The sequence below is a fragment of the Mixophyes fleayi genome, chromosome 12 (genome assembly GCF_038048845.1).
Source record: "Mixophyes fleayi isolate aMixFle1 chromosome 12, aMixFle1.hap1, whole genome shotgun sequence".
In the NCBI taxonomy this organism is placed as follows: domain Eukaryota; kingdom Metazoa; phylum Chordata; class Amphibia; order Anura; family Limnodynastidae; genus Mixophyes; species Mixophyes fleayi.
The window spans coordinates 25,020,529-25,038,406 of record NC_134413.1 but is presented as its reverse complement, the minus strand read 5'-3'; the positions used below and the strand labels follow the sequence as shown (position 1 = coordinate 25,038,406).

Below are 17,878 nucleotides of genomic sequence, written 5' to 3'. Positions count from 1 at the left end.
GGGCAGCACGGTGGCGTAGTGGTTAGCACTTCTGCCTTACAGTAATGGAGTCATGAGTTCAATTCCCGACCATGGCCTTATTTGTGTGGAGTTTGTATGTTCTCCCCGTGTTTGCGTGGGTTTCCTCCGGGTACTCCGGTTTCCTCCCACACTCCAAAAACATACTGGTAGGTTAATTGGCTGCTAACAAATTGACCCTAGTCTGTCTGTGTGTGTGTGTGTGTGTGTCTGTGTGTGTTTGTGTGTGTTAGGGAATTTAGACTGTAAGCTCCAATGGGACAGGGACTGATGTGAGTGAGTTCTCTGTACAGCGCTGCGGAATTAGTGGCGCTATATAAATAAATGATGATGATGATGAGCCATGCTAAACGGTGTACAGGCCCCAGAGGAACATCAACTTTTATGTCCCACCCCAACTACTCATTAAAATACATCTACCTGTTCTTTGACTAGTGCTGGCCACAGTAGATGCACAGTGGAGACTGAGGCTGGGATCTGTGATGTTGATTACATAACCTTAAAACACATACATCAGGCACTACAGCCAATGAGTGTGCTGGTGGCACTGTGTAACTTCCGCAAGTCATGATGTGACCAGCAGGCACCGGTTAAAGTGACCCTGCACATAACACAGACTTACATGTCTCCATCTTGGCACCCTGGCTCCTCACTAAACCCTCCCATATGATCATTTAGTATCAAACTCATCAATGTGAGTATAAAGGCACAGCAGCCTATGTATGCTAGTCAAATGCCAAGAGCCTAGGGGACACGTCCAGCAACCCTACCCAGAAGTAGGCAGTGTTCTTGCCACCATACTGATGTCAAATACCTGTGACGCCTGCAATATATGTATGTGTGCTTTCCGACACAAGGGACTCTCAGAACAACCTGTGCTGTCAGCCTGTTGATAAGACCAAGGTATAAAAAAATTGTAACATTCATATATTGGTTTTAAAGTTCCAGAGTTCTCGAACCATCTACTGCAAAGTCAATAATTTGTTTTGGAAAAAGATTTTTATATTTTTTAATAAAGTACATTTTTACTTGTCTGATTGCAATTAGGCATCCCTTAGGTTGGAGGCCTATTTTTTATTCAACATTTGTGTCAGGCAGCAATTGACCTCTGCACTGCTTCTTTAAAAAGAAATCTCAGAAGTTATTTAAGTGCACAATGTTTACATACTGACGTCTATAGAATTTTCTCTTGTATGAATGTCTCAGCACTGGCTTGCCCACGTGACTACAAATCATTCAACACATATAATTATACAAAAGCAAAACAACCTTTAAAGGCAAACTCAAGCATAGAACAAACTTAACATTTCCTGATAATTTTCTCACTGAAGTATAAGAAATATACCTTATGTATTTCGGGAAGTTACAATTACTTTTTGAAACACCTCTCAACATATTTGTATAATTGCTTCAACATGTAATAATAGTCAAGTTAGATTATATATTAATATGTTAAGAGAGATAATTCTGTTCATTCTCTTTAATTATTTAATTGTCGCTATTAATGTTTTTGGCAACCCTAAAATCATAGTGACTGCTTTCACGATACATTTATATGCAGAGCCGTAACTAGACATTTTAGTGCCCTGGGTGAAACAGAATTTGGTGCCTCCCCATGTACCTTTATGGGAGTAGATGCTGCCTCTCAGCGGTTAAGCATCGCTGGTGTCTTCTGCCTGCTGTTGTCTTTTGCTCTGTGGCTACTTAAACTGATCCTGGAATATTGGGGCCCTGTTTGGAAAAAAGATTGTTATTACTCACCTCCTGGAAAGTTGAGCAGTGAGTGAAGAATCTAGGTCTCCCTCCCCACAGCCAGACAGACATTAAATCAGTAGATTTTTCTGTTTAAAAACAGGCCTCCCTCCACCCAATCAGCTCCAGAATCTAATTAATAGCATTTACAGAAAATGTCTATTTCCCCCATAATAAATAATCCTCCCCCAACCAGTTCTGACATTAAATTAATAACTTTGCCATTTAATAAACAGCATACACCACGCATCAGCCCATGCATTAAATTAGTAGCATTCCCATCTAATTAATAGACCTACTTCACCCCTCACCAGCTCCCACCATTAAATTAATAGCATCCCCATTTAATAAACCAAATTATTCCTCACCATACCCAACATTAAATTAAAAGCCTCCATATTTATCAAACAGACTCTCACCAGCCCCGACATAAAATTATTAACATTTCCATTTAACACAAATGCCTATTTCCCCCATCATCCTCACAAATTATGGCTTCAAATTTCCCCATAATGAATAGTAATTATTATTATATAATAAACATATTCTCTTCTCTCCAGACCCCACCCTTATTCACTCCAGACACCCTCCGCACCAGACCCCCCATTCACTCCAGACACCCTTTTCATCAGACCCCTCAATCCTTCTCTCTAGAACCCCCCACATTCACTCCAGACACCCTCCTCACCAGACCCCTCAATCCTTCTCCCCAGACACCCTCTTCACTCCTTCTCTCCAGACCCCCCCATTCACTCAAGACACCCTCCTCACCAGACCCCTCACACCTTCTCTCTAGACACCCTCCTCACCAGACCCCTCACTCCTTCTCTCTAGACACCCTCTTCACCAGACCCCTCACTTCTTCTCCCCAGACACCTTCCTCACCAGACCCCTCACTCCTTCTCTCCAGACACCCTCCTCACTCCTTCTCTCCAGACCCCCGCCCACCAGACCCCTCACTCCTTCTCTCCAGACCCCTCACTCCTTCTCTCCAGAGCCCTCACTCTTTCTTTCCAGACCCCCCCCCCCCACCAGACCCCTCTTTCCTTCTCTACAGATCCCCCTCATTCACTCCACACACCTTCCTCTCCAGCCCCTGCTCCTGTCCTCTCCAGCCCTCGCTCCTGTCCTCCCCAGAACACACGCTGTTTCCCCCTTCAGAACACACGCTGTTTCCCCCTTCAGAACACACGCTGTTTCCCCCTTCAGAACACACGCTGTTTCCCCCTTCAGAACACACGCTGTTCCCCCCTTCAGAACACACGCTGTTTCCCCCTTCAGAACACACGCTGTGTCCCCCTTCAGAACACACGCTGTGTCCCCCTTCAGAACACACGCTGTGTCCCCCTTCAGAACACACGCTGTGTCCCCCTTCAGAACACACGCTGTGTCCCCCTTCAGAACACACGCTCTGTCCCCCTTCAGAACACACGCTGTTTCCCCCTTCAGAACACACGTGCTGTTTCCCCCTTCAGAACACACGTGCTGTTTCCCCCTTCAGAACACACGTGCTGTTTCCCCCTTCAGAACACACGTGCTGTTTCCCCCTTCAGAACACACGTGCTGTTTCCCCCTTCAGAACACACGTGCTGTTTCCCCCTTCAGAACACACGTGCTGTTTCCCCCTTCAGAACACACGTGCTGTTTCCCCCTTCAGAACACACACTCTGTCCCCCTTCAAAACACACGTTCTGTCCCCCTTTCTGTACACTGTCCCCGAGAACACACTCTGTCCCCTTTCAGCATGCTGTCCTGCCAGAACACATTCTGCCCCCCACAGAACACACACTGTCCGCCACAGAACACACACTGGTTCCCCTGCATAAAACACACACTCTGTGCCCCTGCATAAAACACACACATGGGAGGGGAGGAGTGTGTAGGAGGAGAGGGGAGGAGGGAGCGAGAGTGTGGAGGAAGGGGGATGAGCGGCTCCGTGTAGAGGAAAATCATTAGTAAAAAAAATAAAAAATAAATATCACACTAGGAACCACCCCTTGCCTACCTTAATGGAGGCCTCACCACAGGGTGCAGAAACACAGGACACAGAAAAGTTCCAATATGGTCACCTGGGAGTATAGCAGACACCACAAGTAAAAGGAGGAGTAGATAGGCCAGGTACAATCTCTACACTGGGGCTGATCATTTAACTGCTGGTAGGATTAACGCCTGAATTGTTCCCACAGGTCTAGTGCCTGGAATATGGACGCATGCTTTGCATGAATTGCTGTGTCCTTCTTCTGAGGCTCTGAGTCTAATCAAATGCTGCTCAGGCTTTTAAGACTGATTTAAATGTGCTCCAGTTAGGCCCTAAGCCTAACTGAATGCAGAGCAGGCTTTTTGGGCCTGAATAGACAGTGGCCACAGTCTTGAGTCTGTTACTTCCGTTTCTATCGTCACCAATAAAGATTGTCTGATGCGATCAATGTGGTCCCAACACACAAGAGATTTAATAGCAAAATATAACAAAATACAATAGAGTATAAGATACTTTACGCTTGCGAACTGAATTCAGTAACAGCCATCAATCCTGAAGCCTGAAGTCAAAGAGGCAGTTCCTAGGTCCAGTGCTTGTTTATATACAGTTTTGTTTGAAAGAAAGTGATGATGTCACAATGTATACAAAGATAACACTAAGATTTTTCTTCATTGGTCCAGGGGTCAAGTCACAATGCAGGTCATAGGTCAGTTCAAGCAATGTCTTTCCAAAGGTAGGTGAACTCACTCGAACAGCTGTATACTTGTCTTCCCGCCGAAAAACTGGTTTAAACCAACCCATTAACAGAGTACTGAGAATTAATCTTATACTAATCATAATTAGCAATCGCTATGTGGTATCGCTTTTCCGATGATACCAGGTTTCTGCAGGTAAAATGTGAATTAATAGAAGACCAAACACCATACATTTCTTAGGACTTGAACCATAAATACCTTTTATGTAGTTTTAGGTTTGTATGAATAATCTGCAAGTTCTTAATAATAAAAGAATGTGAGTTGGAATTTTATTGAATATGAACTATTTACTAATGAAGAAGTGAGTGTAAATATATTTGCTGTGTTTGCCTATGTAATTGCGTATGTAACATTCGTACGTCGATGTGTATGAATCTCAATCGCACAGGATTCTATAACAACTGATATTTATTCATTTAAAAGGACTTCATCCAATTATTCGACTTTGACAAGCCTGAACAAATTCTGTGCCCCCTGTGAAAAGCACACCAAACAAACTGCTCCTCACACAGGTTTTGCTGAACCACTTTGTGGTTTATTTTGTCAGGATGGATAAAACAGCCTCTGCAGTGTCTTCAGCAATCTCACCAAACATATTCAAATATTTACAAAGTCCCATAGCCCTAACACTAGCTATTACAGTTAGATCCCTAACTGGATACTGGCCTCTTGTTGTCACCAGTCTTTCACACACAGCTCAAACCCAGCTATTTCAGCTTCCTGTCAAAGCATTGCTCTAGCTGATTCCTTAATTGATTAGGCCAGGTGCTCCACCTGTATTCCTGTGCTGTGTATGTGTGAAAGTGTACCGAGTTAACCCTGTCTGCATCCTCAGCCTATAGATTCCCAAGGAGACCACCAGACCTTCCTCTATTAGTGTGTGGCAAACTGCCCCTGTTGCTACATACCCCTTCTCTTACCTTCGACAACCTAAACGAAGCAAAGTCCGGAGGGAGCGCAAAAATGCCTTTTTCGTCACATGCCCCTCCCTTCGGCTTTATCAACCCAAACAAAGCGGATTCTGCAGGAGGCGCTTTTCTATACCTTCTCAGAGTGGTATAGAAATGTGTGTGTGTGGCCCAGGAATAAGAGAGAAGGCGTCCCTGTTTTGAACCATTATCTCTTCCACCTGTTGCCTTCAAGGCGGTGTTAAGGAGGTCTTAACAGTAATGTCACTGCCTTCTGTCCTAACAGCTATCAACGAAGACAGAGGACTCTCATGCCAGGTTTTTAGTAAACAGACATTGTCATTTTTTACTCTACCCAACTGGCGGACTCTATAACTCATTAGGTCAACTGCCTTTATGACCTCATAAGGTCCCCGCTAGTGTGCAAAGGTCTTACCTTCCCATGTGGGAGTGCAAACTAAAACTTTGTCACCCAGGTTGAAAACCCGAACTACTGTAATAATGCTTTTGCTGATGGTCCTGGCCATTCTCTAAGTGTTGTTTCCATGGGGAACCTATTTGTTTCATCTTTCTATACAAAAATGAGGCCCTGTAATCAGGTCTTGGAGAGGTATTTTTACACTCTGGGCAGGATAAGCAATAACTTTTTACAGTCATATGTATCTCCCAAATGACCCCCACAGAGATGTGTGTGTGTGTGTGTGTGTGTGTGTGACCTTCAATACTAAAGGTATGTGTACCTGCGGTATTAACAGCTGTTCAACTTTTCTTTCCTGAACAACCCCCGCCTTATATAACAAGTCCCCTTTAATAAAGAAATACGGTACATGTTCTGCCAGCCTGGCAGCTTTCACTACATCATCAACTTTCTCCACAGATTTAAATGCACTTTCTAGGGTAGCATCATTACATTGATCCCTAGCGAAGTTCTGTAATGAGATGAGCCTTGGAATTAGGGAACAGTCTTCAGCTTCCTCTGATGACCACAAAATCTCCATGACCATGTCACTGGCAAATGATTGGCTCAATTTCTCCTTTTGTTTCCTAGAGTGAGACTTGAGACGAGTAGCGGTCGTGGACTTGTATCCAGAATCCTTCAATAACAGTTCTGTTGTCTCTTTTCCCGGGCCCAGTGAGAGTTGGATATGTTTTTTAAGATTGGACTTTCGGCCGGTTTATCAGTTACCGACATGTCCAGCCGGATATGGTCACTAAAAACCTCCTGGAACATGGGAAAGTCTCATCCCAGGATAAAGGGGGTATTGTAGTTTTGGGGCTATGGTAGCCACTACCTCAACTGTTTGGCCTTTTAGGGTAATTAGAAGGAGAGTCTGCTCATATTCCTTAGCAGTTCCATGAATGCAGAGCACCTTCACCTTATGTAAACTTGCAGATACCTCTTTTGGAACCATAGAACTGGAAACTAATGTCAACTCACTTCCTGAGTCCACCAGGACCAAAATAGCATGCCGATTCACCAGGACAGTCAGTCGAAATGATGATGGACTCCCTATGGTCTGGGATATGGCGCCGCAACTAGGAAAGGTTGATCCCAGCCGAGCCATTGTACAATCCATTGGTTCCTGTTGCTTTGGACATTCAGCACAGAAATGCCCAAGTTCATTGCATTGAAAACAGACAGGTGGAGAAACTTTCCTTACTGGCTCCACCAGCCGTGGTTTCCACTTTTGCTTGAGCAATAGCTTTGGATTCCCCTCTGGAGCCTTAGACATACGTTACAGTGCTGAATAATGGTCTATCGCCATAGCAAGCTCCTCATAAGACTATGGATACGCTTGTAGCACCCATCTCTGTAAGCTCCTATCCAGTCCACTGACACAGTGCTCAATTGCCAGTATCTCCACCATACGGCCAGGTGAATTGGTATTTGGCTGCAACCAACTCTTTATCACTTTAAAGAGTTCAGCCAGCTGTGAGCGAGCTCTGTTTACTGTTTCCAAAAAATGAATAGAAACCTGAAGCAGAACTATAGTTTCAATGAATTCTTCTCTGTGGGATTTGGATTCCAAGTGGAACAAAAATGATAGGGCGAATTCTGTACAGAACACTTAAAGCTAATTTAAATTGAACGTCATATTTCCATGACAGATGTGCAAAATTCTGAAGCCGAATGAGGTGTGGAAATGTAGGTGTGTTTGTTGTATATTTATCTGATATATTTGGGGGGCAATGTAGATGCAGCACAGAGGTTCGGTTCTCTGAGGGAGCATCCGCTCTTTAACACTTAAACTCACATGCAGGTTTAGGGTAACTGTAACCAACTCCAACCTCACCCTTCAGCTTGTTTCCTTGGGACCTCTGTTTTTCTCCTGGGTTGTCACCAGCCTTTCTTCTCAGAACACTGGTACACTCAAATCAAGGTACAATCATACTGGAAGCAGCCAGCTTAAGCCAGCACACATGCCTCACCCCAGGCACACTTAAACACTCGAGTCCAGCCACCGCTCTTCCCACACCACCGCAGCCCTTAAGCTCACATCTTGTAATGTACGTGATGCACTCTCACGCTTTTACTTTTATAGTATGCACTTCTCATTTTCCAGTGCATGAATAGATTCTTCTTACCTGGAAATTGGAAAACCCACATTGTCTCATTTTACACTGCAACCCCCTTGTATAACCATACTTGCTGAGGTCCATGAAGTCGGGTGTGGCGGGACTTAATGATGTGATTCGCATCATCAAGCTCTGCCCACTGCAGCGTGATGACACCGATGACATCATCATGCTATGGCGGGCAGAGCATAATGACCCCTTCTCATTCTGGCCAAGGCATTAAGGAGGTTGACAGATGCTCTTGAGGAGCACAGGCGATCATCCATTGTTTCTGGAGTCTTCTGGACATTCTGTGAGAGTCGGCAAGTATGTTTTTAAGCTGCCCATGACACTGTGCTTGTTATGTTGAAAAAGGAATGAGTTTCAAGGAACTTTGTTACAATTAATAAAAGAAGGTGCAACATTCAGTTTGGTTAATGTGAATATTATTAATTGTTGTGTTAACCTTGCAGGGACATCATTGCAAGGCCCAAATTTGTGGAAAGGCCACGTAAGGCCTGGCATGTAGGGGTTGTACAATGTTCACTTTTCAAAGCATTGTTTTACTTTTTGTAGGGGCCCAATTATTACATCATGGAGTCTTAATATTGTTTTGGGAAACATATGATATTAGATTCGGTTATTTACTTCCAAACACATGCATCATTTAGGTAGTCTCTGGAAACAAGTTTGTTGATTACTGGTTTGCTTTCTTTCAGTTCTTCACCTTCGAGCAATACAAAAAGCTGCTGATGCCATTGTCCCTGCCACCTGGATGGGTAAGAAAAGCTGCCACTAATCTCATCAATGACTTCAGTAACACAACTCTGATTTCCAGAAATAAAATATGTTTTCTCTGGTACTGTTGTGAAGTAAAGAAAGTCTATTCATTTGCTTTCTTTTCAATAAGGTGAGAGTTATAAATAATTTTACAATACTATATGTGATGAAACGAGATTAATAACACTGTAACCATCCTGTTCCTCATTTCTCACATAATGTGGATTATAGCGGGTACTTTTTATAGCCCTTGGTTTTGTTCTCCAGCTCAACAGACTACAACTGCAGTGTCTAAATACATATGGATAAGGGGACATTGTAGCTCATAGTAATTATGTGTATTGTTTATTGCGGTTGGGTACGCTTTAACGATCATCATAAATCCAACAACGAGGAGGCCTACAAATAAAATGCAAATTTACCAAAAACCGATTGCAATATACACAGACTTACCTGAAAACCGAGGCTGCAGATCTCCGATGGCACCATCATGCTGACAGCAACTCATTCCGAATTGACAGCTCTCCGGCACAACACTTTGACATCATCGCGACCTGTATCAATGTTGATTTAAAGCGGCAATGGCGAGTTAAGTGTTTAAACACTTAACCTGCGGGGTCCCGACATTGCCGCTTTAAATCAACAATTAGTGTCCATTGTTCTCACAAGACTAGTCCATACAGGCCATCTAACAGGGGAGGTTCTGTTTAAGGACAGCTCATCTTCACTCCCCTTTACAAACCCTCTAGTCCAGCACTAACCAATGTTTAATAAGGAGAGGCCCAGGGATTTGCCCAGAGAAGGGAAAGCTCTTTGGAAATTAGACCATAGATATAAGGAGCCACTCCAGGGGGAAGGGGTGTTCATTCTGTGACTTGATTGCTAGAAGGTGCAAGGTCTGGTTTTGAGTTGTCGTTCTCTATCAGCTGAGAGAGATCCATGGGTTCTCAAGTCTGGACAGCCAGGTGACTGTAACCCCTTAAAGCTAGTGGGGTACGGAACAGATAATGTGGTAAACCTGCCTGGCATTTATTTACTGTGTGTATATAATAATATAGTGATTGTTTTTGTTATAAATGTATTGTTTTACTTTCTAACTGCATTTGTCTGAGTGATTGAGAACCCTAGCAGGTACTGGGTAGACTTCCCTAGCATAGTAAGGCACCCGTGGGTGGCCAGCCAGTGTGAAGTTGGTAGAATAGGGCCAGATAAACCTGGTATCTTAACACTATATAAAATTTTAAAATAATATACTTGTAAACATCCTGTCGCCGCCACAGAATAGAACATATTGGATATTGTACTGTATGTACGCTGGCTGGATATATCAGGTACTTTTTGTACTCCTTCATAACTAGCGCCAATTGACTCTTGTCATTTAACAACCTTATGTGGAAACTGACTGGCACATGGGTCAATGCTGTCACTCGGCCAGAGAGTTGACCAACAGAATCTATTTCTAATCAGTCACAAATATGGGTGGCTAAATTGGACATATCCAGCCATCCATTTTTCATGCCAAATGGTACCAAAATTAAGTTATGAATTTCTTCTTTGTCTATCTTTGCCCTTGTCTAATCAAACCTTTCTTTATAGTACACATGCAGTTTTCACTGTCAATCGTGGAAGAAATATGAAGCCATATTTAAAAAAAGTTTTTTATTTTTTTTAGTTCCCTTTTAATTGTATTGTTTCAATATTTTTTTCACAGTATTTGCTTGAATATTAGTACTGTATATTTATATATGTTCTCTCAATATTTTAGGTGTTTGCATTTGCTGGCCTTGGATCAGGATTAACTGAAGCCCTAGTTGTGAATCCTTTTGAGGTTGTAAAGGTTGGGCTACAAGCTAACCGTGATGCATATGCCCAGGTAAAAGGCTGTTATACAGTATTTGGACTCAATGTATCAGTCTTCAAAGTCATGGTGTACAGTTGTCGCCATTGCCTTTAAATTACTTCAACAAATATTTACTGCTGTGCTAAATGTTCTTGGTAAATTTAATTAATGACTGCGTTTGTCTCTGTGAAAGCTATGTTTTTTTAAAATTATTTTTATTTTTACCTGAAAGTAGAACAGTAGGATACAGAGAGAGCTGATAAATAGAATACTGTCAACACACAAATGACATTTCAAAATGTGACTTACAATAAAACAATGTATTCTTATGCGGGAATTCAATTCTAAGTGAAGTGCCGCTGAACATGACTGCTGTGTATGGTTGCGCACTCTACCAGTTTCTGTGATAGGGCAATCTCCGCTCATCTTTGCTTGCACCTCTATGAGGTACAAGCAAAAATGAGCAGCGATTTCAGGCTGGGCAATGCTGCAAAGTCCGTTCACTGTGCTCAAAATTGAATCCTCCCCCTTACCGTGGCATGTTTATTAAAGAGGATGTTAGCTGTGTGAGATTTTAAAAAGGAAGGAAGTCTGAGTGAACAGATATGCAGTCTGTTGGTCTGTTGGTAACTTACTACGATATTGATGTAAATACAATATATCCCAGGATTAAAAAAATTATGTGATGGAGATTTTAAAGAGGCTTGTGAGATATTCCATCGAGGTTATGCACCATATATGGCTTTATCTCTATAAGCAAGTGTGAAGGGGCACTCTTTTTCAAGAATTTGTTCAGAAGAAATTCATTTTTAATTTTATGGCAGGACCATCATGTGTGAATAGAGGAGCCTAGATGTCTACATTGTCTCTTGCATTTTTCAGTAGCTGAGTGGACGATGCTGTGGAGCTTCTTAGGCGCCATCTACTGTATGTTTTATTAGAATTTTCCACTAAAGATACAGAGATGGAGCTCTTAGCCATCAAATGTCTTTCTACTCATCTTGATCAATAACTGTTTTAACTGAATTAAGTTTTGGCTTCCAAGCAGTACATGTGGGCCTTTAACATCATTGTTGGGAGATTGTGTGTGGTGGTTAATTCATGAAGTCACTCCTTTTAAGTCTGGTAACTGAATGCATAGCCATTCAAATATTTCCCACCCAAGTCTTCTTTTACAGAGTTGATATGTGCTGGCTAGTTTGCTTTATACATAGGTGTTTATAGTCCTTGGTTAGGTAGATCCCTAAATATTTTATTTTAGAATTTCTCCATTGGAAGGCAAAGTTTAGTTCCAGTTATTGTTTTGGTGTGTACTGACAGTAAGCTTCCAATTTCTGGTAGTTAGTTTTGTAACCAGATAGGGAACCTTAAATAGACAGTTCCTGAATAAGTTAGGAAGTGTGATTAATTGGCTTCTATGGGTAACCAAGAAATTGTCTCCAAAATTGAAACCTGTAATATTAGGATTCATTCTGTTCGTAGAACCAAAGGGTTCTATAGTAAGGGCACAAATCAGTGAGGGGAGTGGACACTCCTTACTTTTTGGATGTTAAAGGGGGATGATGTTGAGTCATTAGTTGTAACTACTGTTGAGGAATTCTTAGTATATTTTTTATCGTATCTGAATACAGGCACACAAGTTATATCTATGGGAGGGGGGCAGTACTTTGTGTGTTAGATCTTGCTCCCTGTCCATAGTGAGTTGCGCATCTGTGGCTGATGGCAGAATGTAAAGAAATAGCCTTTTTAGAGAATAGATCTATATGTCAGATGAGATCCTATTGTTTCAGGAACGTTTTGCAGTCTGTTGCTATTTCTTCATTCGCAATTTTCTATATCTTCACATTTATCTTTAATGATTTTCAGCTTTCTATGTAAATTGTCTAAATTGTATTCCTGAGCAGTATTACATTTGCATATATCCCCTGTTTTCTGTTCCATCATGGGTTTGGGTGATTTATGGTTACCAGTTCTGTTGTTGCCCATCATTCCTTAATGCAAATTGTCTGTTTTGTCCACAATGAGGGAGAGCTGAGATAGAATATCTGTTTTTGTAGACAGATCAATGCTGATCCCAGACTCCGGGTTTTTTATGTCCTGGCAAGTAGAGGTCATTGCCAATAACGCAAGATCGTCTTGTGGATAGGCCAGGTGAGAGGCCTCGGGTGTTTAGGTGAAATATTGTGCATCTTCTCTCAATGTATCAAATGCTGAATATGTCATATACATTATGTAACGTGCATTTCATTTGGTATCAATTTATAAACTGATGTGACGGTTGTACATGACATTTGCATCAATTATATATTGTTTTTATATCTGCCATTGTGTACGTATAATCTAATATCACAGGAAGTTGCTCTACATGTACATTTTGAGCTCTATTGGTGATCTAGTTACATGTAATATACAGATATAAGTCATTTTATCTAAAGTCCCAATAGTTAGAAAACCAGAACAAAAAAAAGTAAATGCTTGCCGCACTGACATACACACAGACATAATTACCAAGACCATACTTGCCTTCTCTCCCAGAATGTCCAGGAGACTCCCAGACTTCCAAAACAGTGGGTTACCCTGCCGGATCCTGCTTCTCTTTCTTGTGAATTGGGCAGGGCCTTGATGTTGGAATTTGCATCATCCAGTCCGGCAGCCTCTGTGCAAGGACACAATTTGCTTCATCACTGAGTGGTGTGTGGGGCCTAATTGTGCAAATTGCCTGTTGGACCTCCTCATGCGAGGACTCTATTTGATTTGTAATGGCACAAATTGCATCCTTGCGCAACAGAGGCTGGGCCTGATGACGTTTGGACACCTAGATACAAAAAAGTAGGCTAGTGTGTTATAGACACTGTGCTGTAGACACTGTGAGGCGCTCTAGAAGGTAAGAAGAGCGGAATGCCAAGGGTCATCATGGGGAAAGACAAAGGCAAACTTTAGGCGTGGTACTTCAAACTACAGAGTGGTTTCTTAGCTAAAAACCCCAAGTTCCATGCATTCTAGATAAAAATCCCAATACCTCTATGTATAAATTGAGTCATTCTTAGCAAGTCACAATTTTAAAACTGTACATCCAAATTCAGAATATATAGAAGAAGTAGAGGTTATTGTAGTCATCTGTGTTGCAGATGAAGTGGATAATGTGTTCCATCTTGTTATAGATTTCTTATTAGTTTAGTTTTGAATGGCTCGATATTCAAATCCATTTCAGAAATTAAAACATCAGCATCAATGACAGCTGTCAACTGAAACGATGGAGCCAGACAATAAACGCTGTTTGTACAAAAAATATATATATATATGATTTGATTTGAAAGAGGTTAAAAAACATGACATTGTCTGTATGTCTTGCGATCCCCGTTGCTCAGCCAACTCTCCACCAGCTTGGTGGGACACTGGGTATCGTCTCCCTAACAATGCTTGCTCACCAATTCCCCAGAATCTGAAGTGTCTCTCGATGATGGCAAATCAGTCCTAGAGGTTCAGCCCCCGATCTGGCTGAGTAGGTTCTTGGTTTAAACGATCTCCTCTGGCCCTGATAGAGTACGACTACTCAACATCAGTTCAAGTCCTCTCTCTCTCCAGAATCCCCCAGCAACCACAACCTCCCCCTTCTGGCTTCATCTTTTTGTTCATGACCAAAATCCCCTGATCCTTGCCCCCTCCCTGGGCCAGCCCCCGAGGCGATGATCCATTTTCATTGGTGGTGGAGGGAATCTAAGTGGTAACAGAGGTGGAGGTAGAACATGACCCCAGTAGCAGCCCACCTGCTTTTCTCCTGCCATCAAGTCTGGTTTGGGACATGCTGGGACAATGGTCAGTAAATAGTCAGATTCCACCTCCTGATCTTGGATAGAGTCGTGATCCTCCCGTTATTAACCTCTTCCACCCCGTTGTGATGTCACAGGATTCCCAGCTCTTCCTTGCTTCCTGTGGGCTGCCTCCCCCTCCCTTTTTGGTCACCAAAACAATTCTGGATTCGGCCACCGGATGGCATTTAATAACTGGGTAAGGTCGATGTGGTCCAATTGGCCCATTGAATGACAGACTGGGTGGGCCCGATATTCCCACCTTTGTGCAGGTCTCGTCACAATGAGAGTTGGTGGTAGATGAAAAGCTGGCTCTCGCAGTCATTGTACCCTCCAACAGTCCCTGGATGTCAACACTGTACTCTTCCCCAAAAAGAATCTGACCACTTGATTATGCGTAAATTACAGGTGACTTAGTGAAGTGATGGTAACATATACTTAGCCCATGCCCAGATCAGTTGGTAACCATCACAAGGATCTCTCAAGTGATGTCAGCATTCATCACCCAACTTGGGCTTTGTGAATGTACTGTGATGGCCTTCGGGATGAAGAACGATGTGGCCACCTTTCAGCAGATGGTGAACTGTATCCTGTTGGGGTGCTGGGAACTTACTCAGACCTACTTGGATGATATTGCCATCTTCAATAGCTCCTGCAAAAAGCAGTTGAGGCAAGTCACTACAATCCTTATATGCACACAGCAGGCTGTATTCACCATCAGATATGACTAATACCATAGGTACAGTTCTGGTCAACTTTATTGGCAACCTGAATTTTTTGTATAACCTGTACAATATCTTCATAAATAAATGGAAATGTGACAACTTTATATCACCAGAATATTTTAATAGGATATCCAAAGTTATGAACCAAACAACTTTCCTTTTCAAATGGCATGTACTAATGTCAAAGATGAAAAATAAAATATGACCTGGACAGTATTAAAGGCACCCTTTCTTAATATTTGTTCGCACACGCTTTGGCAACAATGACTGCCTCCAAACGTTTCTTGTAGCCATCTATAAGCTTCTTGCGCCTGTCTGCTGGTAGTTTCTCCCACCCTTCCATTGCAATTTGTTGAAGCTCTTAAATGTTTGCAGAATTCTTTAGCAAATGGCAAAGCAAGCAATGGCAAATTTCAGTTCTCTCCAAAGATTTTCAATTGGATTGAGATCAGGACTCCTAGCTGACCAGTTTAAAACAGTCAATTTTTTTCCTTTTAAACCATTCTTTTGTCCTTTGGGTGTGTGTTTTAGTTCTTTATTGTTCTTGAGGACCCATGTTATTCTACCTAAACATAACTTTTTTTTTATACTGAGTAGCACATTTCACTCAAAAATGCCCTGGTAATCATCTGATTTAATGATTCCTTCACTATGGTCAAGGCCTCCAGTACCAGAGGCAGCAAAGTAGCCCTACAACATTATTCATCATCATCATTTATTTATATAGCGCCAACATATTCCGTAGCGCTTTACAATTGGGGACAAACATAGTAAACTAATAAACAAACTGGGTAAACAGACAAAGAGGTGAGAAGGCCCTGTTTGCAAGCTTACAATCTATTGAACATTATTGATCCTCCACCATGTTTAACAGTAGGTAGGGTGTTCTTCTACCTAAAAGCGTCATTTTGTCACCTACAAACAAATCACTGTTCTTCATTGCCAAAGAGCTCTATTTTGGTTTTGTCTGTCCATAGAACATTTGCGCAGAAGGATTGTGGTTTGTCTAAGTACATTTTGGTACAGATCAGTCATTACTTTTATGGGTTTTTTTCCAGTAGTGGTGTCCTCTTTGGCCTTTGCCCATAAAGCCCTTCTTTGTTTAGTGTGTGGCGTATTGTATGTGTTGAAACCATCACGCGAGATTGTTCCAGATCAGCCTCAGCTCTTTGGATGTTTTAAGTGATCATTTTTTACACAATTTGTACCAACCTTCAAAGACTTCTCTCATCCTTTTCCCCTTTCCCCCACATCCAGGGAGGTTCACAGTTAATATCATTGTGCACTTTTCTAACTTAGATGCCAAGATCTTTGGAGTTGGCCTTGTACCATTTAGAGGTCTTGTGTTTAGTGACAGGGATTAAAAAGTGGCCTTTTTAAGCAATAAAGCTATCAGTCATTGGCTAATTCATGTGAGCACTGACAATTTAAACAACTAAATCCTTTACTGAATTGACCACCAACAGACTGGAGTGGACTCCACTGTGTAAGGAGGCCTTCAGACAGCTTAAGGTTGCTCTGGTTTAGGCGCTGGTATTAGCAGCTTCTGACTTCAGAAAAAGGGTTCATGTCCAGATGGACACCTCCACTTGTGGGCTGTGAGCCAATCTTAGTTTAGTTGTGGATATGTAGCCTACATATCCAGGAAGCTATTGTGGCGACAGAGAGTCCACATCACCATTGAAAAGGAATGGTTAGCCTTCATGTGGACTCTCAAAGAGCTACAGCCCTACCTAGCCATATACTGAGAACTTGTAACGTAGAGGTCTTGCACTGAGGTGACTTGGTGTATACTACAGGGCTCTGCCAAAGCTTGTGTACGTGACGATAAATAATTCTGCCCCTGAGCCTGACGCCTGAGCCTGACGATGGCCACTTGTTATTAGATAAGCTGGTACTGACCTCGAGCACTATTAGGAACACTGGGAAAAATGCTAATGTTCTTGAGTTGACAGGGCATGTTAGTGCTTGTAGTTTAACAAGCCTTAGCAATTTCTGGAACTTGAAGTTCTACAAGCACCAGCATGTCCAAGCAGTCAATGGCTTCCAGGGCTTACTGGGACGTATAATTCCACAAACTTTCTGTGCCCATTGAAATGCATTGTTCATTAAAATTAATTGGAAATCTCCCACATCTCTCTAGTTTCCAGGCAATCTCTACTGTCTGAAACCAGTGTGCTTATTTTTGGAGATTAACACAGCAATTTTGCAAATCCGCCCTTTAATAGATTCCCGCTGCTTTACACTTCACAATGCAGAAACCGATGGCTTCTATGATTGAGTTGTATCACAATTTTTTGGGGACGTTTACAAAAAAACCTAGAGATTTACATGATGATTTCCCTTTAGTAGATTAGGTGATTTGCAAATTGCTGTCTAAACCAATAAAAAATAGGACATTTGGTCAAAATCAACCTTTGATAGATCGCACCCTTAGTCTTCTACTGTTCTTCATAATCTCCTGGCCAGTCTGTTTCTGTTCTTCTTTTAAGAGCTGGTTGCTATTGTTTTTACCACCGGAATATACATACTAAGACTAGCCTTAGACTGGCTTTTAAGTTTTTAGTGCATTCACCACTAAGTACCAAGCTTCATTGGCTTCTAGAGTACTTTATATAGGAAATGCTGAGAGACAAATTAGTTATTTTTTCAAATATATTACATACATACATTTAACATTTTACAGTATATTAATAATTTTATTAGAAGCTATTATTTCCCCTCAACATGCATATTTTGCATAATATTAGTATTAGA

The 17,878-nt window shown here is 41.9% G+C and overlaps 1 protein-coding gene across 2 annotated transcripts in view; it reads left to right on the top strand.

Annotated features, from left to right (window-relative positions):
• The window catches only part of SLC25A21 (solute carrier family 25 member 21), a 306,693-nt gene that overhangs the window by 243,409 nt on the left and 45,406 nt on the right, over positions 1–17,878 (top strand). For both annotated transcript variants that reach the window (XM_075193076.1, XM_075193077.1), the window contains 2 exons: positions 8,687–8,746; positions 10,513–10,620. In XM_075193076.1, coding sequence (XP_075049177.1) covers positions 8,687–8,746; positions 10,513–10,620 — 168 coding nt within the window. The remainder of the gene's footprint in view (positions 1–8,686; positions 8,747–10,512; positions 10,621–17,878) is intronic.